At 36.7% G+C, this 27,697-nt stretch overlaps 4 protein-coding genes across 5 annotated transcripts; all 4 read left to right on the top strand.

Moving 5' to 3' along the window:
* Nucleotides 1-259: 259 nt before the first annotated feature.
* On the top strand, nt 260-7,558 carry LOC132189422 (serine hydroxymethyltransferase, mitochondrial). The gene is made up of 16 exons (XM_059604162.2): nt 260-398; nt 519-569; nt 710-796; nt 976-1,097; nt 1,418-1,494; nt 2,078-2,202; nt 4,145-4,237; nt 4,738-4,830; nt 4,933-5,130; nt 5,402-5,506; nt 5,639-5,704; nt 5,822-5,899; nt 6,346-6,457; nt 6,544-6,654; nt 6,773-6,943; nt 7,354-7,558. The coding sequence occupies exons 1-15, from the start codon at nt 321-323 to the stop codon at nt 6,919-6,921; spliced, it is 1,545 nt and encodes a 514-aa protein (XP_059460145.2). The 5' UTR covers nt 260-320; the 3' UTR covers nt 6,922-6,943; nt 7,354-7,558.
* A 2,635-nt stretch (nt 7,559-10,193) lies between these two features.
* Nucleotides 10,194-13,677, top strand: LOC132190591 (putative pentatricopeptide repeat-containing protein At5g52630). 2 transcript variants are annotated; one of them, XM_059605627.2, is made up of 2 exons: nt 10,194-10,398; nt 10,896-13,677. In XM_059605627.2, exons 1-2 carry the CDS (start codon nt 10,306-10,308, stop codon nt 13,089-13,091), a joined length of 2,289 nt encoding a protein of 762 aa, XP_059461610.2. In that variant the 5' UTR covers nt 10,194-10,305; the 3' UTR covers nt 13,092-13,677. The 2 variants fall into 2 exon arrangements, with proteins under 2 accessions (XP_059461610.2, XP_059461609.2); XM_059605626.2 differs by having other exon boundaries at nt 10,339-10,398; nt 10,625-13,677.
* Nucleotides 13,678-16,434: 2,757 nt separating this feature from the next.
* LOC132189793 (oligopeptide transporter 4) lies at nt 16,435-20,919 on the top strand. Its single transcript, XM_059604585.2, has 6 exons — nt 16,435-16,938; nt 17,047-17,144; nt 18,226-18,807; nt 18,883-19,138; nt 19,833-20,015; nt 20,151-20,919. The coding sequence occupies exons 1-6, from the start codon at nt 16,438-16,440 to the stop codon at nt 20,772-20,774; spliced, it is 2,244 nt and encodes a 747-aa protein (XP_059460568.2). The 5' UTR covers nt 16,435-16,437; the 3' UTR covers nt 20,775-20,919.
* Nucleotides 20,920-21,518: 599 nt separating this feature from the next.
* Nucleotides 21,519-26,057, top strand: LOC132190224 (oligopeptide transporter 2-like). Its single transcript, XM_059605145.2, has 6 exons — nt 21,519-22,036; nt 22,209-22,306; nt 23,562-24,125; nt 24,195-24,447; nt 24,572-24,754; nt 25,440-26,057. The coding sequence occupies exons 1-6, from the start codon at nt 21,536-21,538 to the stop codon at nt 26,055-26,057; spliced, it is 2,217 nt and encodes a 738-aa protein (XP_059461128.2). The 5' UTR covers nt 21,519-21,535.
* The last annotated feature ends 1,640 nt before the right edge of the window (nt 26,058-27,697 follow it).

The following is a 27,697-nucleotide window of genomic DNA, read 5'->3' as shown; positions in this document are numbered from 1 at the left end:
AGCCGATTCGAACTCGCGAGCGAGCGGCTTGCTCACTTAACACCCCATGCTATTAGAAAAAATAAAAAATAAAATAAAGATGAAAGCGGATGAAAGTTTGATGAAAATTGAACATTTAAAATTATTGGTTTCATTTTTTTTTTTTGGTTGGTTGCTTGAAAATTACATCGTGACATACTGACATTATCAATTAGACCGTTTGATGGGGATTACGCGAACTTTTTCCACAAATAAATCAACCTCTCCACCAACCCACCCACTGCCAAAACCGAAACAAAACATCAGAACTCAAAAACAAACACTCTCTCGCACGAGCAGTTATGGCAATGGCAGCAATGGCTCTCCGCAGAGTCTCCTCCTCCGTCAAGAACCCTATTCGACCACTCGTGAATCACATGGTACTTTTCTCGGTTTAGAAATTATTCTCCGCGATAACCGTTTTCATTTTCTCTATCTTTATCTTCATCTTCATCTTTACCCGCCATATCCTTAATGTTGATACTGACTTTGGATCGCAGTCCTCTTTGCCCAACGAGGCAGTTCGGGAGCAGGAAAAAGCTCGCGCTACCGTAAGCCCTTTCTTTCTTAACAAAACGCATTTTAGATCTCTGATTTTTTAAGGAAGTTTAGTCAAAAGCTTTAGCTGAACTGGTTCTGTTTAGTTTTCATTATATGAAATGAATTCGTGCTAAGAAGTTTTTTATTGCAGTGGGTTAAGCAGTTGAATGCTCCGCTGGAGGCCATGGACCCGGAAATTGCCGACATAATCGAGCTCGAGAAAGCTCGGCAATGGAAGGTGCATACATACATACATCATGTCGAGCTTCTCTTTTTTCTTCAAGTTCATTTTGAGCGATAAGATTACTTTAGATTTTAATCTTTAGAATGGATGTGATATAATTATTGTTTAATCTGAGTTTTGATTTGAAATTTTAGTTTGTGGTGATTGGGACAATCTCATTTTTGTATATGTAGGGGCTTGAACTTATACCTTCCGAGAATTTCACGTCGTTGTCAGTGATGCAAGCTGTTGGCTCTGTCATGACCAACAAATACAGTGAAGGGTATCCTGGAGCTAGATACTACGGAGGAAATGAGTACGTTTCTGTGTGTGTGTGTCTATATATATATTTATTTCTTGGTTAGTAATTTTATTAACAACCGGCACTGGCTGATGCAATGAGGAAGTTTTTGATATTAATGAGATAAATGAATGACGGCTTCCTTATTCAGTGTGTGCCTTAGAGTACAAGTTGCCAGTTTGTAAATAATTACTCTTTGCTTATTTGGTGTTTTGTGTTTTACGTTTCTTTTTTGGCTTGTATTTTTTAGTTTTGTTGATTTATTGGTTTTTGCTTCTACTTTAAATTTCACAATCTATATATGTTATATATACTTTGAATGTTTATCCATTCAGGTACATCGACATGGCTGAGTCCTTGTGCCAAAAGCGCGCATTAGAAGCTTTTAATTTGGATCCCGCAAAATGGGGAGGTATCGAACTAAACATATGATTTGTATCCATGGTTAGACAAACATCAGTAATATAAATTTAAATATACATTTGTTTCAAAAATATCAGTTCGATGAGGGTCCTCTCCCAATTGTTTGCCTAAATTTATATTTCACAGTTTTGGAGAAATAATTCCAGAGAGCCTTACTAATACAATAATCAGATCTTACTGATATAAGACAGCCTTTGAATTTGGAGTTTGGTGGTTCCCTGTGCTCTATAAAGATGGGCTAAAAGGCTCTAGATTTTGGGGTTTGTTGATTGGAAGGCTAATTTAAGCCAAGATATGGGTTTTCTTTTTGTGTTTGAAGTCATTTTACCAGCATACAATTATCGTAACCTTTTTGGTCTTCCCCCCATTTTCTGAGATAATATTTATATTTGTATGGGCAGTTAATGTGCATTTATGTTGTCAGGAACTTGTTATATTCGTTGGCTTTATCCCTTGCATTTGTTGAATCATGCTTATTTCTCTTTTATTCACATTTTCATTTTTGCCACACAATGGGGACTGTATCGTGAATACTTGCTTAATAGAAGTCACTGTGTACTTTATTTTTGCAGTCAATGTGCAATCGCTATCCGGATCCCCTTCTAATTTTCAAGTTTACACTGCATTGTTGAAACCCCATGAGCGAATCATGGCTCTTGATCTACCTCACGGTGGTCATCTTTCACATGGATATCAGGTGCCTATGCCTTTGGTTTGCCCGGTGAATTTGGTTGTATTTTTCTGCTTTTGGTGATTACAAATGAATACCTCTCTCTAGTTCTCAGTTGTGGTTGGTGCCTTTGTTTTCCTTTTTGGCCTGGGAAGCAAAATTCAGAGCAACAGCCTTTGTCAATAAAATTTATATTGTATGATCGTATATCTATGTCGAGCATGTATTAACTACCTATGTACATAACTATTGTATATCATCTGATAATCTTTTCAGATGTAAAGTGGGTTTTTAGACTAATTAGTAAATGTTTTTACTATATTAAAGATAATATGCGATGTGTATAGACATAGAAACTTACTCAATACAGGGGGGTAAGTTTCCCAATCTTCTGCTTAATGATATTTAAAATTCTTCCATGTTTTATACATTAAGTTAGCCATCTTTACCCCTTAATGTCAGCTCTAATGTCTTGGTCTGTGGAAACAATATGGATTATTTTGAGAACATAAACATTTATAGTTATGAATATATGTGACTGAAAATTGAGTCAGAAGTAAATCATTATTTCCCTGTCCAAGTGTTCTTTGTTAGGTTCAACCTTCACAGAGCCAGATAAATGGTTGGCAGGAAAGATGGGAAGGAAAAAATTTTAAGTGATTTTATGGTTGAGAAGCTTTGTGATGAAGCACACATGTAAGACATTTGTGATGAAGCATACATGTGGTGAAGCACACATGTATTATGCAAGCACTTGGCAGTTTGTGGATTTATAAGCCAATTAAAGATCTCTCTCTTTCCAAAATCAACATAAATTCTCCAAATACACAATATATTATTGCATGCATTGGAAAGGGCATTACCGTTACGTATAATTAGTTTCCATATCTTGAACATTTAAAATTGGACTATCAGAAAACCAGCATTTTAAGGGCCATAGTGTTTTCTGATTGCTATAAATAGACTGAACACATTTTTTGAACACCTTATGTGCAGATGATCAGGAATGTTTTTTATGCATATCTATTTTTTTTATAAGTAATCACATATTCATTAGAAAGTGCAAAAATGTAACCCAAGTACACATGAAGAATACAAGCTAAAAAGACATGAAAGCTCAAAATATTAAAGTCAAAGGTGGCAGCCCAATGAAAAATAGTCTTAAGAAAGCCTTCAATTTCACCCATGCCCTCTCATGGTCCTCAAAGTTCCAATCGTTTCTTTCTCTCCAAAAACACCACATAAGGTAGGACAAAATCATCTTTTAAATTACATCAAGTTGAAATCTACGGCCCATCGCTCTGTAGCAAGCGGAGAGATCTACCATCCAACTAGGCATAACCCAAGCCAGCCCTACACCGCTAAAGATAGAATTCCAAAGAGCATTGGCAATCTCACAATGGAGTAAAGATGATCCTCTAACTCTTCATTCTTCTTGTACATGTAGCACCACTCAACTACAATGATATATTGTTTCCTTAGATTGTCTATGGCAATGATCTTCCCTAATGCAATTGACCAAGCAAAACACACCACTCTCAAGGGAACCTTATTCTGCCAAATTCTACTTCAATGGAAAGTAGTACTATCATGAGAAACAAGAAAATTGTAGTATGATCTAACTTCAAACGATTGTCTCTTAGAAGGAACCCAACAAAGCTTATCTTCACCACCCCATCTCACTTTGAAGGAATTATGCATATTTACGTGGAAAAGATTTTCCTTTTTTTTTTTCTTTTTTTTTTTTTCTTCTCTCTTTCTTTATATGCAAAATTACTATGGGTACTGAAAGTGTTCCAGAAACTGTGCAACTATAACCAACATCTTAGAAATTGAATTTCTTGTGGTCCGAAGGGCTTTAGTATCTGGAAGTGAAATCTAATTACTGTAGTTATACTTTTAAAGGAATGCTGTTTGTTCATATACTATATGATACACAAGTCTTCATCAATTTTTGGCCATTGTGCAGACTGATACTAAGAAGATATCTGCCGTGTCTATATTCTTTGAGACAATGCCGTACAGATTGAATGAGAGCACTGGTTATATTGACTATGATCAGGTACCTTATCATATGCCTTTCTGCAGAAATTCTCGTACTAATCAATAGAAAATACTCTCTGGAATGCTACTATCATGCATGTTCATATTTTTTTGTAGAAATTCTCATACTAATCATATGTTTTTTTTTCAGTTATGGCATGTTAGGCCACAACACCAGTATTGTTTATGTTCATGCTCAAAAATAGGATATATGGAGTGAAATGAATTTTTTTACTTTCCGCAGATGATATTGGCAAAAGCATTGAAATTATATAACTGAAGTAATATGGAAATTGCAACTAAATTATGTAATTTTGGTTTTGTTGGTTCTTCATACTATAAAAGTTGAGTTGCAGTAGGCTTTGGTAGAGGGCTAATTTTTTAGCTCTTCAGATATTTTTGACTTTTGTTTGGGATTGTTCATGGAAACTGCACTTCCTTTTTTTTTTTTTTTTTTTTTTTTTTAAAAAAAAAAACTTCTGATGAAGGTTTGAACTATGTGAATGAAAATATCTGCAGCTGGAGAAAAGCGCCACTCTTTTCAGGCCAAAACTAATAGTTGCTGGTGCGAGTGCTTATGCACGCCTTTATGACTATTCACGAATCCGCAAGGTAAACTTTGGCTTGACCTTCACGATTGCGATGATCATGACCATGCATTAGTGAAATTCTAATTGTTTAGACTACTAAATTTACTTCTGCTGGTTTTGACAGGTCTGTGATAAGCAGAAAGCAGTTTTGCTGGCTGATATGGCACATATCAGTGGATTAGTTGCAGCTGGCGTTATTCCATCTCCTTTTGAATATGCAGATATTGTGACAACCACAACACACAAGTCCCTTCGTGGCCCACGTGGGGCTATGATCTTCTTTAGGAAGGGGGTGAAAGAGATTAACAAACAAGGGAAAGAAGTGAGTCATCCTAATATATATATATATATATATAGTGAGTCATCCTTATATATATATATATTGAAAGTCAAATGATAAGAAAATGAATGTGGAAGGGAAAATGTATCACTCGGCTTCCAGTTAGAGACGATTCATGCATTTTCCATCCTGTTTTGCTACTTGTGTGCTAGTTTTTCTTTAGTCATTCATGGTTTCGTTTGGTACCAATGTTATACGCTCTGAAGTGAAGTACCTAGAATGAATTGCTCAAATGTTGTGTTTTATCCAACAGGTGTTGTATGATTATGAAGACAAAATCAATCAGGCTGTCTTTCCGGGACTTCAAGGTGGTCCACACAATCATACCATAGCTGGTTTAGCAGTTGCACTGAAGCAGGTTGTTTTATTTGAGTTTGTCCAAAAGAAACTGCAATTAGTATTTTAGAAAAATGCCAAATAGGGCCTTTTCTTTTAGGAAAAATAGCCAAGCTCATGTATATTTGGTTCTTGGACTATTTTGTGATCACAGGCCAGAACTCCAGAGTTCAAGGCTTATCAAGAGCAAGTTCTCAGTAATTGTTCGACATTTGCACAGGTACAATGAATGGGTACTTATCTAACATTTAGCAAGTTAGCTACATTTTTTTTATTTTTTTGACGTCTCATAATTTTATTCTGATAGCTTACTCTTCTACTTGCTCTGAGCATGCAGAGTTTGTTAGAGAAGGGCTATGAACTTGTATCTGGTGGAACTGAGAACCATTTAGTGTTGGTGAATTTGAGAAACAAGGTAAAAGGAAATATTCCTTCCTTTGGCAACAGTTATTTAGTAATTTTTCTTTTCCTTGCAGGAAGTTTTATTAGGACTATCCTCAGGTGTTTTTGCATGTTGGATAAACTCTTCAAGAACAACTTTCCTATGATTTATTGAAGGAAACTTTTACTGAGAAAAAGTGACCAATGGAATTTTTCTTGTTTTGCTGCATAAACCCTCTGTTCAGTAGTGAATTGTGGTACAAATAGAACTAAATGGAGCAGGAAACTCTTTGACCCTGATCCTCAGTAGTTAATATTTGGATTTAATGAATTAATCCTGTTACTTTAGAGAAATTCATTTGGGAAAATCATAAAACTTCGATGTATGATGGATGGATGTTTTTTATATTAGCTGGGCTACGAACAGTTTATATATGAGAAAGGGAATTAGTAATTTCTTTTGTAAATTTTATTTGATAGGCAATCGATGGGTCAAGAGTTGAAAAGGTTTTGGAATTAGTTCATATTGCTGCCAATAAAAATACTGTTCCTGGGGATGTGTCTGCCATGGTTCCTGGCGGCATTCGTATGGGTACAGCCTTCCTCTGATCATCTTATACCTGCTGATTATTGGCCATGTACTTTATTTTGATGAAAGCCTGTTCTCTGGTGCTTCAGGAACCCCAGCTCTCACATCTAGAGGCTTTATCGAGGAGGATTTTGCTAAAGTAGCTGACTTCTTTGATGCAGCCGTGAAGTTGGCCTTGAAGATCAAGGCTGATGCCAAAGGTTTACTCTTTAATCACCTCTAGACGTTCGTTGTTTCCTTCTAATGTTCTAATGTTTAGTGATGAATATTGGCCGCCAACATTATGCTCACGTGTGTGTTCTGATACCATAAATCCAGCACCAAAGTTGAAGGATTTTGTGGCAACTATGAAATCTGATGTGCACATTCAATCTGAGATTGCGAAGCTCCGGCATGAGGTTGAGGAGTATGCTAAACAATTTCCAACTGTTGGCTTTGAGAAAGAAACAATGAGATACAAGGACTGAAGAAGGTTGGTTTTGGTGCAAGGTTTGTCAACCCATTTCAAAAGCAAAGTAATTTGATTGTAGCACTTGTGTCATATGTCAGATCTTATTGGATTGTTTTGTTCCATGTCAGAAAAAGTACTTGTTTTCTAATTTCATGCATTTGTATTTATTTTTTGCTATTTTCATTATTCTTTTTTGATAGTATGCCTGTTCTTTATTAGCTTGCAATTAGAGGCCTAGGGGTTGGATGCCGATGATTTATTCTTAGGCTATTTAAAAAAACCACTGAAAATTTAGAGCATGTCCTTTGCTTAACCAATGGTATGTAACACTAACTCGATGAGACACACTTATGTAGTAATTTAGATTTTCTTTTTAGAAATGGCATGAAACATTAGGGTTTTTTTTTTTTTTTTTTTTTTCGTTCACACTTGAGACTTATTTCTGCAGATGCATTCCTTACTGGGCGGACCATCCATGTCCGCGTCAATATGCTTTCAATATCTGAGGAAGCGGAGGGATAAAAGCATAGGAGCATGTTGAGCTTCTATTTATATAATCAATATTATGTTTGTTTTATTGTTCCCCACAAATGTAAATTTAAATTCTGTTAACTGATGCTTTGCAAAATATAAACATTGATTATTGAGATTCTTTTACACAGCATAATCGATTTGTTGGGGGTTGGGTTTGGTAAAGCCGTACAATTTTTTTTTTTTTTTTTTTTTTTTTAAAAAAAGGGACAAGTGGAGCAAAAGTAAAAGGTTGCTCGTCATGGGATGGATAAGATTTTCCAGCAATGGTTCATATCCTGCCCATTCATTTGTAATGAATGGCAAGGATAATGCCATGTCATCCAATTTTATTTTATTTTAAAAAGTGAGAAAAAAAGAATTCATGAATTGTATGGGGAGTCGGCCACCCCGATCAAATGTTTTGAAGTGGCCCTAAAGCCTATTTGGGAGTGGTTGGCCACTGCCATTGCAGCCAATGAGGGTGGTAATGTTTTGAAGTGGCCCTAAAGCCTATTTGGGAGTGGTTGGCCACTGCCATTGCAGCCAATGAGGGTGGCGTACCACCCTAAAAAAATGTTTTGGATGTGGCTTGTCACCCTATCGATTATTTGGGGTAGCCAAGTAGCAGTCCCAAATAGTTCATGGGGGTTCTCAAAGTTGCTCAAACAAATAGGACACAAGCTCTGGTCGAACGGAATAGCAACACCAACACAACACCATCGTTGTGGGTGATGTTTAACACGGGAGGATCATCAACGACTGGAGGTTGAGGCTACACTTTCACTCCCTGTACTTCATTATCAGTGCCGCCTAGAATAACTAGGAACATGATCAAAAATGAGACCACGATGGCCACGGTGCGATCTTCATGGGAGTTGTGACAGGAGCACGTGTGATGAAAAATTCTCATATTCTTGTAACAACCAATGCAACTGTTGTCACAGTGCCTCTCTAAAAATCACGGAAAAACTCGCTTTCATAATTGATATGATGCGGTTTTCATAATTGATATGATGTAGTTCAAATGGTTATCACTATACTCATTAATATCTGCAACTCTAATCATTTCCCCTTCTAATTTTTTATGTTGCTGGGCATTCTTTCTCCAACCCAAGGAAAGAAGAAAAGAGTGAATTAACTTTTTTTTGAAAGAGAAAATGATTAACTAACAATAATTATTGATTAACAAAGTGGATTTATAATTTAATAGGGCTCAAACTTTCACTTCTTCACTTGGTTTCAAATCAGACCCTTTTTCAGGTGAAATAAATTCTAAATAATGCACCTAAAAGAAGTTACGAATACCCTTTTTGGGGTCAATGATTTGCATGGCTGGTCCATAGTTGATCTTTTCGTAACTTCTTGCCAAATCAACTTAAGAAACACATATGATTAATTTTAAGAAAGAATGTATACCTTTTCAGAGAAGAATGATTCATTTTGGGTCTTCTTTATCGAGAATCTGATAGAGGGAAGAAAGAGTTGTTGTTACTTAGATCGAGTGAAGAAAGAATTTCTTATATATATAGAGCAAAATAAATCAATTTGTTACACCTATTTTATCACACATACTTCATACTGTTTTTTTTTTTTTTTGAGAAATTACTTCATATTGGTTAATGTGGCATAGGTGGCATGAATTGAATGATCACTTAAAAAACAGGGTTAATAACTTTTTTAGTACCTAAGTTTTCACTTTTTTATTTTTTTTCTCATGAGTTTTAAAACATGACAAATCTAGTACTCAACCTATGGGGAAAAGACAAAATCAATACCTCCGTTAGTTCCGTCAGTCCTAATTAACGGGTTTAGTAGGAAAATCAATAAGGAAAGCTTAGAACTAGTCTCTGAAATTACCCGAAAGAACTTGGACATGTAATAGTGTCTGAAATAAAAATAAATTCTTGTCAACTCGGCAACACATTCTTTCCCTTGTTTTCTCGGCAACCAAACAGTGGCAGCTCGTTTTTTTTTTTTTTAAAAAAAAAAAAATTTAAATTTTTAATTATTTTTACTTTTTAGGGTTCCAAGCTTTCCTTGTTGATTTTCCTACTAAATCCGTTAATTAGGACTGACGGAACTAATAGAGGTATTGATTTTGTCTTTTTCCCATAGGTTATGTACTAGATTTGTCATGTTTTAAAACTTAGGGAAAAAAAAATAAAAAGGTGAAAACTCAGGTACCAAAAAAGTTATTAACCCTAAAAAACATTTTACCTTAATTCAACTCATGCCAATTGCCAAGTGTAAATGTGATAAAATGGGTGAGTAGTATTACTATATATAGCATTGTCCTTAATTACCATGATGCACAACATACATATCAACGAAGACGGTCAAGTTCATAAAAGCATAAAATAAGGTAAAAAAAACGAAACACAAAAAAAAAAAAAAAAAAACAAGAGAGAGAAATAAGGATAAAGTGTTCCTTGAAACTAGAGAAAAATTAATTAATTTAATTTATAAAATTGATATATTTTTTAAAAAATATGCCAATATCACATGTATTTTTTATAAAATTAACAACGTAATTCTCACGTGAATTTTAAAAATACATCTAAAAATCACATATAGTAAATTCAATAAAACTGAACTAAAGAAAATTCCTATAGTTCAGTTTGAAAATATATATATATATATATATATATATATATATATATATATGAGAAATAGAGAAGAGATAAATGCATCATAAATTTATATATTGAATTACTATTTCCAGCGGGCAGCGGGTGGTGGCTAGGTGTTGGCCTAAGTTTACAAAGGCGTCCCTTCCCTTCCCTCCACAATTTTACCCGGACAAATAGATAGGAGAGGATAAGTAAACTGCTGGCTGTTCTATAGGAATTTCCTTAATCCGACATACACGCTATCCCAAAAATCCTCGATGGCTTCTTTGCCTTCAGTTGCTGTCACTCGCACTCTCAAGCTCGACCCAGAATTCAGGAAACACCCAACCGGTTCTCCTGCCGCGGAAAAGGTACTTCTTCTTCTTCTTCTTCTTCTTCTTTAAATATGTAGTAAGTTCCGAGTTCATTCCACTGTGTTTTTTGAAAGTAATTGACGAAATATATGGAGGTTTAGCTTTGGAGAAACTTGCATATGTTGGCTGTACATGATTTGTTGTTAGAAACCTCATAAGACTCGTATATATGCAGACATATACTTGGTTTTAATTCCATGGTTTTGCTGTTTGCATTTTGTAGTGACGAATAACATGTTCAAATTAGAGACACTAAAATTTTTTTTAATCTTTGGAGAAGCTTGATTTTAAGAGCTGAATCAGCACAATCTGCAATTTAGTAAGCAAAAAAAAAGAAAAAGAACTTTGATAATGCTGACTGATACATGATGCTTAAGCTTGCTGTATATTCTTTAAAGTACTTTGAAGTTCAACACTTTCATGAGCTTGTTTTTGCCTACATAATGTGTACTATCAAGCATGGAGTGATCATAAAGCTGCATATTGTATCTCAGAGTCAAAGCATCTCATATCAGAAGAATCAGACGCTCCCCCATTTGGATGGAAGTTCAGAACTTAGGTCTCTGGACTTCCGAGAGGCACTTTCGATGATAAAAGAGGGGCCGGAAAAGGTCCAATCATCTTGTTATGTCCCCCTTTTGCAAGAGTGCATGGAGAGAAATTCGGTTTTGGATGCACAAATCGTTCATGGTCACATCATGAAGACAGGAACACAACGAGATTTGTTCACCATGACGTTCCTTATTAATGTTTATGCAAAATGTGGAGCCATGGAAAATGCACTTAAAGTCTTTGACAATATGACTAGAAGAAATGTTGTGTCGTGGACGACCCTGATGACGGGCTATGTTCACAATTTGCAGCCAGCACTTGCCATCCAGGTTTTCCAAGAAATGTTGGAGACTGGGGCTTATCCTACGAATTATACTCTAGGAACTGCTTTAAATGCTTGTTCTTTGTTGCAATCTGTTAAGTTGGGGAGGCAATTTCATGCCTATATTATCAAATACCAGATTGACTTTGACACAAGTGTCGGCAATGCCCTTTGTAGCTTATACTCCAAACTTGGCAACTTGGAATCTGCTATTAAATCCTTTGAGGGGATTAGGGAAAAGAATGTGATCTCATGGACTGCAGCGATTTCCACTTCTGGTGATAATGGTGAAGCTGCAAGGGGTTTAAGGTTTTTTTCTGAGATGCTTGCTAATGACATCAAACCCAATGAATTCACCTTGACTAGTGTCTTGAGCTTGTGTTGTACAACACTGTCTTTGGGTGTTGGGTCTCAAATTCACTCGATGAGCATTAAACTTGGCTATGAATCATATATACCCATTACAAATTCTATCATGTATTTGTACCTTAAATGTGGATGGGTTAGTGAGGCTCATAAATTGTTTGATGGAATGGAAACTGTTAGCTTGGTTACATGGAACGCAATGATTGCAGGCCACGCCCAGATGATGGAACTTGTGGGCGATGATCTTTCAGCATGCAAAAGTGGATATGAGGCACTCAGCATTTTCGTTAAATTGAACCGGTCAGGCATGAAGCCTGATCTATTCACCTTCTCAAGTATCTTAACTGTATGTAGTAGATTGGTGGCTCTAGAACAGGGGGAACAAATTCATGCTCAGACCATTAAAACCGGGTTTTTGGTGGATGTGGTAGTGGGAACTGCACTAATTAATATGTATAATAAATGTGGAAGCATTGAGAAAGCAAGTAAAGCTTTTGTGGAGATGGATACAAGGACTATGATATCATGGACTTCTATGATTACAGGTTTTTCTCAGCATGGCTGGTCTCAGCAAGCGTTGCAGCTCTTTGAGGATATGAGACTAACTGGAGTTAGACCAAACCAGATTACTTTTGTGGGTGTTCTATCAGCTTGTAGCCAAGCTGGAATGGTCAACGAAGCACTCAGTTATTTCGAGCTGATGCAAAAGGAATATAAGATTAAGCCTGTTATGGACCATTTTGCATGCCTGATTGATATGTTTGTGAGGTTGGGTCGGCTAAATGAAGCTTTTGATTTTATCAAGAAAATGGATTTGGAACCCAATGAGTTTATATGGTCTCTCTTGATTGCGGGGTGTAGAAGTCATGGGAATTCAGAATTGGCATTTTATGCGGCTGACCAATTACTCAAGCTCAAACCAAAACATACAGAGACTTATGTCTTGCTGTTGAATATGTACCTCTCTGCAGGACGATGGCAGGATGTTTCTAGGTTGAGAAAAGTGATGAGAGATGAGAAACTTGGAAAATTACAGGATTGGAGCTGGATTAGCATCAAAGACAAGGTTTATTCATTCAAACCGAACGACAAGTCGAATTTTCATAGCGCAGATATTTATGAATCATTGGAGAATTTGCTTGACCGAGCAAAGAGTCTTGGATACGAGTCTCTAGAAACTTTGGAGATAACTGATGAGGATGAAGAAAAGACACCCTCTTCTACTGCTTATCACAGTGAAAAGTTGGCTATTGCATTTGGGCTGTTGAACACGCCAAATGCTGCGCCAATAAGGGTTATCAAGAGTGTCTTTATGTGCAGGGATTGCCATCATTTTGTTAAGCTCGTTTCATTGCTGACTGCTAGGGAAATCATCATTCGAGATAGCAAGCGGCTTCATAAATTTGTCAATGGACGCTGTTCATGTGGAGACTATGGTGGTCTTATTTGATATCATTGTCTGGGTGGCCGGGCCGGATAAATTCCAAAAATTTCATGTCAAATCTTTGTTCATCCTCACGTTTTCAATAAAGTTGAGGGAGATTGATAGATAGGAAGAGGGCTACCATGATGTTATAGTCAAGTTTGTGTTCATATACTTGACTTGAATGACTTGATTCAAGGCTTTGGCTCGTGTCCCGTGCCTAGCTCTCTGCATGCAGAAGTTCACCGTGGCGTGTCACGCGTCTTCAAATACTGATATGCACTCCGTTGCATCTTGTGCCGAACCGGACTCAAGCCGTGCCCCTGATCCAAGCTATATGATGCTAATCCTTAGTTGATTATTGGACCCGTAGCTTTCAGGTACATAGCTTTTGCCGCTAGAGTGGCAGAGAAAAAAAATTTATATTAGAATGGTGAAATGTATGGTTTTATATACTTTTGTCCTTTCGCATATTTTTTTTTTGGTCAAGTATGGCCTTAATCCAATTTAGGCATCATAATAGAATCTACTGATTCTTTATTTGTATCACATTTTACATGCTGACATGTTATCATTCTAGTTAATAAAAAATAAAATAAAATAAAAAAATAAAAATTGGCGAGTTTGCTAGAATTTTTGCTTAATGGATAATGTCTAGCAATTTCAGCATTTGATTAGTCCTTCGATATTGCTTAATTAGGAAAAAAAAGAAAAAGAAAAAAAAAAGAAAAAAAGCATGCTTCATTATTCTAGGGCTCTAAATTTGGAATGTGAGCCTTTAATAGACTCACCTATCCAAACTAGTGAATGGGTAGTTTAAAACTTGTTTGGACAGGTGGGTCTTATATATCTCTCACATTTGCTATTCAGATAGCTCAACTAGAATTGTAAGCAATTGGAACAACAAAATTGCTAGAATTGCTAGCAATGCACTTCTCTCTCTAACCTCTTGGAGAGAGAAGTTCTTCCTTAGGCCGAACTATTTATTTGGTCTATTTCCAATTTTTTTTTTTTTTTTTTTTTTTTAGGGCATTGCACTGTTTTGGGTTCTACGATGGGATCCCCTTCCTCTACCTTGTGTACTTAAAGATTGTGATTCATTGCAATTAGTTGCTCAAATTACTAACAATTTAAACAACAATTATAAAAGAGGTTATATGAACTCTCTTACAATTCTTGTAAGCAATTTTGGCAGCTAATTACTACGGATACGTAATTATTCCTTATGTATGAATCTATGATTAATGCAATCTTGTTGGAGAGAGAAAAAGAGAGATGGTTTCACCAATTCAGATCGAAAAATTTGGTCAGACGATTATTGCTCAAGCTCTAGGAATATAGTGAGGGAACTTGATGACGTAGAAGAATATGTTGAGAATTGGATGTCTATGTTTCTTCGTGCGGGGTACGTAACATACACATGAGCTATTGAAATTTGATTGATTCATGGGATGTTTCTATATATATATATATATATATATATATGATCTCATATTATTTAAATTTTAAAAAAATTGTACCAATATTAATACTATGTATGTTTACTCTAGATATATAAACTTTAAATTTTAACCATAAAATAAAATAAATAACATCATCTCATTTAGGATGGCTTATCTAATCACGTCACGTTGTTCCCATGAAAGGAGAAAATTGTAGTCTTGGGATGTTATTACAAACGATTGAGACGTATTGTGGCTACATGCACCATTGGCTTTAATGTGTGGAATTTATAGTGACAACACTTGTATATACTTTTTTCCTTTTTCCAATGCAAGTCACCATCACTCACGTAAAGTAGGAAGTAGCAAGCCTTTAACTACTTCTTTATGCCAGCTGGTTACATTTGGAAAATTCTGGAATCTAGAATCTTTTGAAAGAGTAGTGTTTTAGTGAACAAAGCGGGAATGAAGAATGTGCACACCAGTATTTGTATATTATAAATATTATTAAAATAATAATAATAATATATGAACACCGGCGTGCATACTATTCATGCATGCCGGTGTTCACTAAATCACTAGTCTTTTTAAAATTTAAATTCTCTCAAGTTCAAATCAATCCAAACATATCCAATTAATTTTATTTGAAAGGACTGAAAAAATGTTTATTTGAGCACTCAAAAAAAAAAAAAAAAAAACGTAAATATATAGTATTGTAGACACTGATTTTTCACCTTGCCAATCAATTAAATTTAAAACTTTAGGTTAAATACTTTAATAAACATAAACTTGTGGGCCGGGATAACTCAATTTTAAAAGTATTGGCATGTCACATCAAACCAATTAATGATTATTACGAGTTTTATGTACTATATTAATATTTTTAAAAAAAATTAATTAATTAATTGGGTTATAATCCGAACAAAACAAGAGCTTAGATTCTTGATAATGGAAGCCTATCCATTTCCCTGGTTAAAAAATTGATAACATTAGTTAACAAAGAGGAGATTCCTTCTAATTGAGGAGAAATTTGAGATTCTCCAATTGTTAATCGTGATCCTTCATTTTAAATTCAATGGTGTATAAAATACTAGCTGCTTTTGTATCATCGATGCATTAAATGCTGAATTTTATTTTTCCGAAATTTAAATGATTTTATAGACTATTAAATTTAAAATGAAAGGTTACGATTAACAATTAAACTTTAGGTTAAATACTTTACAACAAACATAAACTTGTGGGCCATGATAACTCAATTTTAAAAGTATTGGCGTGTCACGTGAAACCAATTAGTGATTGTTTACGTGTTTTATGTACTATATTAATATTTTTTTTTAAATTAATTAATTAATTGGGTTATAACCCGGACAAAACAAGAGCTTAGGTTCTAATTAGGGAAGCCTGTCCATTTCCCTGGTTAAAAAATTGATAACAAAGAGGAGATCTCCTCCAATTAGGGAGAAATTAGAAATTCTCCAATTATTAATCGTGACCCTTCATTTTAAATTTAATGGTGTATAAAATGTCAGTTGTTTTTGTATCACTGAGACATTAAATGTTGGCCTTTGTTTTTTTAAGGTTTAAATAATTTTATAGGCCATTAAATTTAAAATAAAAAACCACAATTAATAATTAAAGAATCTCCAACTTCTTCCTAATTGAAGGATGATCCGTATCCAGGAGACCAAATTATTTAAATAGCTGCAGGCTTCCCCCACTTCCTAGCCTTGTTGTCATCGCCCTTAATTAGCCTGCTGCACTTAATAGTCATATTCCGACACTAAATACACAGCTTTGCACTACCATCGGAACTCACACAATAAACAAACAAATTTCTCTCTCTCTCTCTCTCTATATATATATATATAGTTCTCTTTTACTTCACCCTGTCATATTTATCTCTCACGCGTACTGAAAGATAGAAGCACAAAATGGAAGCATTGGAAACAGAGGCGGCACAAAGCAAGGAACTACTGAAGGAAGAGGAGGAGTCACCAATAGAGCAAGTCCGGCTGACGGTACCGACCACCGACGACACGTCACTGCCGGTATGGACATTCCGAATGTGGTTCCTGGGGGTGCTGTCCTGCGCCCTCCTCTCCTTCCTCAACCAATTCTTCTCATACAGAAGAGAGCCACTCGTCATCACACAGATCACCGTCCAGGTGGCGACCCTCCCAATCGGACGCCTCATGGCCTCTATTCTCCCCACAACCAAGTTTCGGATCCCGGGGTTCGGGTCACGCCACTTCTCGCTCAACCCGGGCCCATTCAACATGAAGGAGCACGTGCTCATCTCCATATTTGCTAATGCCGGAAGCGCTTTCGGAAATGGCCCGGCTTACGCCGTCTATATAGTTGACATTATAAAGGCTTTTTATCACCGGAGAATCTCTTACTACTCTGCTTGGCTTCTTATCAGCACTACCCAGGTAAGGTTCTTCATTTTTCTCACTTTTGCTACGTTTCAAATTAACGGAGTTGGTCTCCGGCGCCGGCGGTTCATGATCATAACATGCGCTTATGGTGGTGGTGTGTAGGTGTTGGGATACGGCTGGGCTGGGCTGCTGAGAAAGTATGTGGTGGAGCCGGCTCATATGTGGTGGCCTAGCACTCTTGTTCAAATCTCTCTCTTCCGGTATGCTTTTTATATGATTATGGACACACATGCGGAATTTTGCACCATTAATATGTTTGATAAAGATATTTGGTTGTGCCATCTGCCACACCAAGTCTTATTGTCTCGGCCAATTTTCTTGGTCTTGGTATTATTTTTTTCTTTTTTGAACTAGTTTAATAGTCTAAGAACTTTTGTTTAGGTTGCTCAGCCCTTATATACGTCCGATAAAGAGCGGATTTTTCATTATTCCTAAATTTTATTTCAAACATTTTTTTTATACGAATTTGATTAATTAAGCGATCAAATTTAATGTAAGATCATTATGGCCTCTCTCTTCACATCTCTCTTTTATTATTCTAATATTTTATTTTAAAATGTTTCCTTATATATTTTTTATTAAGTGACAAAATTTAATGTAGGATAATTATAGTTTACCATGTTTCTCTCTCTCCACGTCTCTCTTGAAGGAGGAAGAGATAACGAGTTGATAGGTTTATTTCATTAAGTGCGTCTTTTTATTTAAGGAGTCATGATAGGTTTATTTTTAACCTAAACAAGCTATAATAAAAAATACGATGGAGATGCTGCACTTAAGTTTTGAAATTAAATTTTTCCTTTCGTTTATTTGAATAGGAAAAAAAAAATTAAATTATAATGAAGAATCATGTGCATAGCACTAGTTATGAGCTAGTTCTCATGATTGTGAATTTCATGTTTTCATATGGGGAACTTGATTGCAATTAACTGTCTGAATTACATGTAATACATGCAATCACAAAAAGAGAGATGCAAAGCCAACCTACCTCAATTGATTGCACCCGATCTCAATCCCTAAGCTAGTATACAGCTAGGCTAAGCTAGCCATGGCCCAAATGCTAATGGATTTAGATCATCTCTCCAATAATTTAGAAAGCAATTGTGAGAGAGTTTACATGAGACTCACCTACCCAAATAAGTATTGGACTGCCTAGCCACTTACCTATATATGCATACGACTCTCATATATATGAGAGCTCTCTTATAATTATTGCTTAAATTGCTGAAAATCTAATTTTATTATTATTATTATAAACTAATTTTATATTGACTGACATTGTAGGGCATTGCATGAAAAAGAAGAAGAAGAGGAAGGAAAGAAACGCCGAATGACACGAGTGAAATTCTTTGTAATCGCCTTAGTTTGTAGTTTTTGCTGGGAATTTTTTCCCGGGTACCTATTTCAAACCCTACAAAGCATCTCGTGGGTCTGCTGGGCCTTTCCCAATTCAGTGACAGCCCACCAAATCGGGTCGGGTTTTAAGGGGCTTGGGATTGGGGCCTTGACCTTGGATTGGACAACAGTGGCCTCGTTCCTATTCAGCCCTCTAATATGCCCCTTCTTTGCAATTGCTAATGTCTTCGTAGGGTATACATTGATAGTCTACGTTGTAGTTCCCATTTCCTACTGGGGGTTGAACATTTACAGTGCTAAAACATTTCCCATTTATTCCGCCGACTTGTTTACCGCTCAAGGCAAGGAATACAATATTTCATTGATCGTCAATGACAACTTTGAGTTAGATCGTGCACAGTATAAGCAGCAAGGGAATGTCCATTTGAGCATTTTCTTTGCTCTTGCCTACGGCTTTGGCTTTGCGACCATTGCAGCCACACTTTCTCACGTGGCTTTGTTCAATGGAAGGTAATTAATGTTTTCTTCATTTTGTTATTAAATTTAATTGTTTAAGATAAATAATGATTTAGCATAATGGTACAGGGAGATTTATGATCGATATCGAGCATCTTCAAAAGGAAAGGAGGATATTCATACAAGACTAATGAAGAAGAACTACAAGGACATACCTTCATGGTGGTTTTATTTGCTTCTAATTGTGACTATCGCTGTCTCCCTTGCACTCTGTATCTTCCTGAAAAAGGAGGTCCAGATGCCATGGTGGGGCCTTCTTTTCGCAGCTGCTCTTGCCTTCGCCTTCACCCTTCCCATCAGCATCATAACTGCTACCACCAATCAGGTAATCTTCAAGCTTTTCGTAATCTATATATATATATATATATATATATATATATATATCCTCACCAAGAATAAAATAAATATTGTTTTTGCTTAATAAGAGAACAGATTTTGACATTTAAGTATGTATTTTTTTTCACTTAATTTGTGCACGTACATGACAACTTACAAAAATAATATTGTATTAATTGGTTGCATGAGATAAAGTAATATTATTTTATTAATCGGCTCCTAAGTGAAAATCATAGCTAAGTCAGAGGGTTTGGGTGGCGTATGCAACCACTCTGACCAAGTTATAGCGATTGTGCGACCACCACAATAGGTTAGGGATGGCCGCACAACCACCTTTATCTCAAGTGAAACTGGCTACACGGCCATCAAAATAAGTTAGCTATGGGTGACCATGCAATCACCTTTGTCCTAGTATGAGGTAACAGCGTAATCATACATCTCTTCCACTAAAGAATGTGACTACACGACTACTTTTTTTTTCTAATTTTTTTTTTTTTTTTAAAAAAAAAAAGAAATTAACGTTATGTTATTTATGTTTTCTAAAAATAAGTGACTGTAGCTAGCCTAAAGAAATTTTTTATCAATTAGTCCAAAAATCACTTCTCAGCTTTATATTATATAAAAATACTTTGTTCAAAAAAAAAAAAAAGAAATCATCGTCCACTAATAACACTTGTGTGCAGACGCCAGGACTCAATGTGATCACGGAGTACATAATGGGAATAATATTGCCAGGTAGACCAATAGCCAATGTGTGCTTCAAGACATATGGGTATATGAGCATGAGCCAGGCTATCTCATTTCTTGGTGATTTCAAATTGGGCCACTACATGAAGATCCCTCCAAGATCAATGTTCCTTGTACAGGTATCTTCACTATTCTCTACACTCGAACAATTCACCCATAATATTTTATTTCTGATTTCACATTATATATATAGTAACAATTGTAGTAAATCAACCAATTATGTGATATTACATAATATTTCATTTGCATTCTAGTTCCTTGGAACAATCATCGCAGGAACAATCAATCTCAGCGTGGCATGGTGGCTTTTGACCACTGTCGAAAACATATGCCAACCAAACATCTCTGAAAACAGTCCATGGACATGTCCCCACTCCCGTGTCTTCTTCGATGCGTCTGTTATCTGGGGTTTGGTTGGACCCAAGCGCATATTTGGCTCTCAAGGAGACTACTCGGCCCTCAACTGGTTTTTTCTTGGGGGATTATTGGGGCCATGTGCTGTATGGCTCCTCCACAAGGCATTCCCAAAACAATCTTGGATTCCCCTCATCAACCTACCGGTGCTTCTGGGAGCGACAGGCTATATGCCGCCGGCAACCACGTTGAACTATACTTCCTGGATTTTGGTCGGAACATTCTTTAACTTTTTCATCTTCAGGTATCGGAAGAAATGGTGGCAGAGGTATAATTATATCCTGTCTGCAGCTTTGGATGCCGGAGTGGCGTTCATGGCTGTTCTGATTTACTTCTCATTTGGCATGGAGAACAGAAACTTGCACTGGTGGGGCTCCAACCCTAACATTGATATTGAGCACTGTGAACTTGCATCTTGCCCCACTGCCAAGGGTATATCGGTCGACGGCTGCCCAATATTCTAAGTCTCATATTTAATATATGTAAGTCTATAAGAAACAGAAGGTGCTTGTATTGTAAAGGATTGAGGATCTTTATAGTAGGTCTCTATAAAAATCTACTTCTGTTTGGTATACATTTTGCTTAATTTCATGAATCATGCTTGTTTTATGTGTGGGATATTTGGTCCATTGGACAAAGCTAGTTCATCTATTCCATTTTTTTTTTTTTTCTAAGGTGTCAATTTTAAAATTATCTATATGCAAGACCATTTCCGCGACTTCAATTCAAGGGAACATAGGGGGGAGGGGGGGGGAGAAAGCCGCAAAAGTAGGGGGGGCGGGAAGCCGCAAAAGTTCCCTCTTGCCGCCTAAAATTTAAGTAGCTTATATATAGTTTGTCATTTTAGCATAAAATTGTCCGTCCTAAAAAAAAATTAATAATAAAGTGCTCCTAAAATAAATATTATAGGTGACACTAACCAATCTTAACCAACTTTTCAAATAGTCAAAAATAATTATAGCGTCATGTACGCTGAAAAGGCACCAGTCAATATGATGACAATTCATTCAAAATTTAACAATAATTTTTACTGCCAAACAAAAAAAAAAATAATCTAAAAACATAAGAGTGAAAGATTAATTACTGAGGTGACACGTAAAACCCACAAACGTAACGGCTTTGAGTAACAGATTTCCCACTAATTACTCTGAGACCCATTTTCTCTCCACGAACCTTCCCACTCTTCACTTATCAACTCAAACAGAAAAAACCACTTTCACTAGCCATGGCCGGCGCCGCACTCGAAACCGAGCGCACCGCCGCCACAAGCAGCGACGACGAGTCTCCCGTCGAGGAGGTCCGTCTCACGGTGTCCAACGAAGACGACCCAAGCCTCCCGGTGTGGACCTTCCGGACTTGGTTCCTGGGCCTAGTCTCGTGCGTGCTGCTCTCCTTCCTCAACACCTTCTTCCAGTACCGGACCGAGCCGCTCGTCATCTCCATGATCTCGGTCCAGGTCGGGACCCTCCCCATCGGACGGTTCATGGCCAGGGCGCTTCCCACGACGACGTTTCGGATCCCCGGGTTCGGGGACAGACAGTACTTCTCGTTGAACCCGGGACCCTTCAACATGAAGGAGCACGTGCTCATCTCCATCTTCGCCAATGCAGGCGCGGGGTTTGGGAGCGGAGCCGCATATGCGATCAGCATCGTGGACATTATCAGGGCCTTTTATCATCGAAAAATCTCCTTCTTCGCTAGTTGGATCCTTGTCATCACGACACAGGTGAGGTATGATTATGATTATCAATAAATTTTTAAAAAATAATTTTACGTACATTGTTAATTTTTTTTTTTTGTTTATAAATTTTTAAAAAATTATATTATCAAATTCACTATATATTTACTTTATCAACTTAATCTTTAATTTGCATTTGGTGGATTAATTGGACGTGCAGGTATTGGGATATGGGTGGGCTGGGATACTGAGAAAGTACGTGGTGGATCCTGCACACATGTGGTGGCCGAGTAGTCTGGTTCAGGTCTCGTTGTTCAGGTAATTTTGATCAGGAAAAACGGTGTCGTTGAATTAAAAAGATGATTTTTAACCGATTGAGGCACTCCATAGTTTTGATCACTGTGAAATTAATTAATGTCAATTTTTTAACCCTACTTTTTCCACTCTCAAGAGCCAAATTTGCATGTGAAACAGTTTATATATATAGGGACGTCATTTAGTAATAAATTTGTGGCGTAACGCTAGCTTTCGACTATTCTAAATTAAGTCAGTTAGTAATAAATTTGTAGTTATTACAAATTTTCCAGTTATTAATTACACTGCCATACACCAAGCATACACAGTAATTAGGACATTAAATTATCTAATCCCAACTAATTAACCATTTCATTCATCTCAACTAAATGGAGAAGATATGATCTACTTTATAGTTTAGATTTTATTTTTATTGTATTTAATGGTGTATCGTGTACATAATGTTAGAGGAAGGTAAAAATAGACCTTGTGTGATCTGGATAGAAATTTGCTACAAACCCATCTAATAAAGTGACACGTGTCCCATAACTATTAAAAAAACATATAAAAAGTACATGTTATTAAAAAAAATGTGTAATTTTTCACATGTAAAGGGACACATGTCACTTTATTAGATGAGTTTGTATATATATAAATTAGCTAAAAACTAGTTTGTAACAAATTTTTGTCCATGTACTCGGGATTACTCAAGGTACTATAGCATCATGATTATTGCTTAAATAATAGTTAAGTCATTAAATTTGTCATTTTTCTTCAGTAATAATTAGACTGCACAATAATAACTGTACTCTATCTCTCATTTAGGTTTCGTTTGTTTTGATGTAAAAATTTTTTGTCGGAAATATATTCAACGAAATCACTTTTCAAAAATAAAGATTTTCCTGAATACATTTTTTGGCATTTAGCTCATACGAAAATGAGAAACGGTGAAAAATGGCCAGCAATTTCAGTTGTGGTTCTGCAATTTGAAAAAGAGAAGCTCAAACTCGAAAAATGATCTACGGTTTTAAAAAGGATAACCATTTTACAAAAATTAAAGAAAGTTTTCTAGTACTTAAACCGAAAATGTTTTCATTAGACTATATATTATCTTTCTTCGCACCAAATCTTGCATAAATTATTTTACACTAAAGCAAACAGAGCCTTATAATTTGCTTTTGAGATAATTGGTTATTTTGGCACTGCCTTCATGCATTTTAACAAAGAAGACAAAGATGAAGACTGATCATCAACCGCCCTGTTTGGCTGTTTCTTACAGGGCTCTGCATGACAAAGACAACCGCGGCATGTCACGGGGGAAGTTCTTCCTGATTGCACTGATATGCAGCTTCTCCTGGTACATAATCCCGGGCTACCTTTTTCCCACCTTGTCAACCATTTCATGGGTCTGCTGGGCCTTCCCAAAGTCCGTGACAGCCCAGCAGATTGGGTCGGGCATGAGTGGGCTCGGTCTTGGGTCCTTTTCCCTCGACTGGTCCGTCATCGCCTCATACCTTGGCAGCCCTCTTATCAGCCCCTTCTTTGCCGTTGTCAATGTTGCTGCGGGCTATTTCCTAATCTTGTATGTGCTCGTTCCAATATCCTACTGGGGAGTAAATCTGTACGATGCCAAAAATTTCCCAATCTTCTCCTCACATTTATTCAATGCCCAAGGACATAAATACAACGTATCAACCATCGTGGACGACAAGTTCCAGCTGGACATTCCAGCATATGAAAGGCAGGGACACATTCACCTGAGTGTACTTTTTGCTCTCACATATGGCATTGGCTTTGCCGCCATCATATCTACCCTCACTCATGTGGCACTGTTTAACGGGAGGTAACTAATCAATTACAGTGATTTAATATGGTGTCAGAACGACTTTCATTTGGCTGTTTGTTTCATCAGGGACATATATATGCAATTCCGAGCTTCATATAGGGGGAAGGAAGATATTCACACAAGATTAATGAGGAAATACAAGGACATACCCAACTGGTGGTTCTATGTGATGCTTGCGGTGTCGTTGATTCTCTCTCTAGCATTATGCATTTTCATGAACGATCAGATCCAAATGCCATGGTGGGGGCTCATCTTTGCGGCAGGACTTGCATTAACTTTCACTCTTCCAGTCAGCATCATAACAGCCACAACAAATCAGGTAGCCTTTCTTCTGGATGATTGCAAGCCGATAGAGCAGAAGTTGCAGTTTTTTTTTTTTCTTTTTTTCCTATCAGTTATGTAATTTTGATTCATAACTAGATTGATTGCTCTTCAAATGGCAGTCACCAGGGCTAAACATCATCACAGAATACATCATGGGTGTCATGTTGCCAGGTAGGCCAATAGCCAATGTCTGCTTCAAGACCTATGGGTACATAAGCATGGCGCAGGCAGTTTCCTTTCTAAGTGATTTCAAGTTAGGCCATTACATGAAGATTCCACCAAGATCAATGTTCATTGCTCAGGTAAATCCTCTGACCGCAACACGCATTTTACTTGGAAGAAAATAGTTAAAAGAGCAATACAAAACGTGCTCCATTGGAAGACATCTTTATTCACATAAATGGGCATATATATGCACTATCCAATGAGCAATTGTTTGGATGAAGTACTTTTCTGAGTCTTGTTTAAAAAAATTGGGCTTGTGTCTTACTTCGGCCGATGAGCGGAAAATGAATGAGTTCTTAAGCACTATGGGGTCCTCTTCCAGTTAGCAATTGCTTGGATAGGGTATCTTTGTGGGTCTCACCTAAAAACCATTCTCTCCTATTCAGCTCTAATAGTATAATTTCTCCATTTTCCTATTTCTTTATGTTGTGCATGCACTTATGAGGTTTGTGTCCCACATTGAAAAAATATAAAAAAAAAATGAGTAGTTAATATACTTAAGTGGATCCAAGCTCATTAGCTTAAGCTTTTGGGCTAGAAGTGGTATCCTATTATGTATATTAATTTACTTTTGTTTGACTCCTTTGGTGTTTCTCTTTCCCAACACCTAGGTATGGCTTGTCCCACTTCCGCAAAATGAGTTTTTCAGCAGGTCAGCAATTTTCTAAAATAATAACTGGCCAGAAACTCAATTGAATTTAAAACATTATCTAACGCCTTAATTGCTATATAATTTCCTTTTAATTTGCTGTTCCACAAAAGTGCATAGGAACCATAATAGCTGGAACAATCAATCTTGGAGTGGCATGGTGGCTGCTGAACACCGTTGAGAACATCTGCCAGGATGAATTACTACCTCCCAACAGTCCCTGGAAATGTCCCGGCGACCGTGTCTTCTTCGATGCATCCGTCATCTGGGGTTTGGTCGGACCAAAACGAATTTTTGGCTCCCTCGGCAGCTATTCAGCGCTCAATTGGTTCTTCCTTGTAGGCGCCGTGGGACCTCTCTGTGTATGGCTGCTGCAGAAAGCTTTCCCCAACCAGAAATGGATCTCACTGATTAACCTTCCAGTGCTTCTCGGAGCTACAGCAGCAATGCCGCCAGCTACAAGTGTGAACTTCAACTGCTGGATTGTGGTTGGAACTATATTCAACTACTTCATTTTCAAATACAGAAAGAGGTGGTGGCAACGGTACAATTATGTTCTCTCAGCAGCCTTGGATGCTGGGTTGGCTTTCATGGGGGTGCTTCTGTATTTCTCGCTTACCATGGCCGACATCAGCATTTCCTGGTGGGGTGTTGATAGTGGTGAGCGCTGTGAACTGGCCACGTGTCCTACTGCCAAAGGAATACTTGCTGATGGCTGTCCTGGGTCTTAGACTCTTAGTACTTCTCCTTCTACAAGGTAAAAGGGTCTTCGTAAATATTAAGGTTTCCTTAGTTGGTTAAGAGCCAAATTGATTAAGGTGAAGGCAGCAAGAAGAAAATGGCAGCATGCGATAACGCGCAACAGCTTTCTAAAGCTCAATTCATTGCTTGCTTATGGTGTGACAAATTGAAGATTATAAACCAATTATTGATTTTTTTTTTTTTTTTTTTTTTTTTTTTTTTTTTTAAAGGTTGTTCAATCTTTCTGTCCATGTTTCAAATGCCAGATTAGCTCACTCAAGATTAAGTCAAAGTTGTAAGATCAGAGAGCTCTTAAGACAATGAGTTTATGAGTTGGGATTTGGGATTACACCATCATACTATTTGGGGAACTTGAATTTGGCCTGTTTGAGGCTTTATAAGGTTAGTTGCTTTATTCTCTTTCATTTTTTATTTTTTTTCTATTCAAAGTGAGGGAAGGGAAAAAGTCAGTTACTTTATTCTCATTTTCTTCAGATATTATCAGAGCTTCGATTGGCCTCCCTTCAATTGCTAATTGCATGCATATATATATATATATATATACATATACACGAAGAAACTAAATAGTATAAAATAAAATTAAAGTCCCAAGTAAGAAATTTTCTCTTTGGGCATTTAATGAAGTGGTCATTCAACTCCCAATAGGCCATTTCAAATGAATTGTTAGGGTAGGTAACATGTACAATGTTAAATATTGTGAAATTTAATATGGACCATGAAACGATTCATCTCTTATATCCTGTTTGAGTGGAAGATGCTGACAGGATATTCTATCATCTCAGGTTAATAGACAACATAAAAGCTAATCAACAATAATCTCACGAATTGCGCAGGTACAAAACTAGTCAAAAGTAGTATATTGGTAAAACGTCGCTTCAGACCAGATGGCTCACATCAAGCTCTAGTATTACCATTACCGGCCAGCAAGCGCAGGAACAAAATGAACATAAACAAACTGCTCACCTTTATGCCACAAAGATCCCAAAGAAAATTGATCTCACAACCCGGATTTTGTGAGGACGATTGGCACAAACCCAAAAAATATAAAGGATCTCAGTGCCAAATTCTTATTTCATATCAAAGAAAAATCTATGAATTGTACATGATGATATTAAAAATGACACCACTAAATAACACAAACATGCATGTCTGCATTGCCTTTTTTCATTCTCTGTACAGAAAGATAGTTATAAAAGTTCCAAAATCCCCCTATATATATATATATATATATATATATATATATATATATTTATATATCAACGAAAATTGTTACTTATCTCCCTGGGATTTTGAAGAAGGTGCAGCATATCTAGCGGAAAACCCACGTTGGGAGAGTTCCTCATCATCACCATCCCAGCCTTCATCAAAATTCTGAGCATAACTTAAAGGGTCATACCTATATCCGCCACCAACTTTACCCACACCTCTTCTTTGTTGAGTCCATGGAAGCTTCAACTTGAGACATCCCCAGCATGAATGCAACCCTTCTTTAACCGTGCTTCTTGGACACTTATTTTTCTCCATCACTTGGATAATAGCTTTTCTAAAAGAAACTTTCAAGCTTGGAAATGAATTATCGTTCAAGAGGGGGACGTGGGGCTTTTTCCCT

Source organism: Corylus avellana, chromosome 9 (assembly GCF_965113065.1).
Source record: "Corylus avellana chromosome 9, dhCorAvel1.hap1.2, whole genome shotgun sequence".
Classification (NCBI taxonomy): Eukaryota; Viridiplantae; Streptophyta; class Magnoliopsida; order Fagales; family Betulaceae; genus Corylus; species Corylus avellana.
The sequence above is the reverse complement of the archived record's forward strand: the minus strand, read 5'-3'. Positions and strand labels throughout refer to the sequence as shown.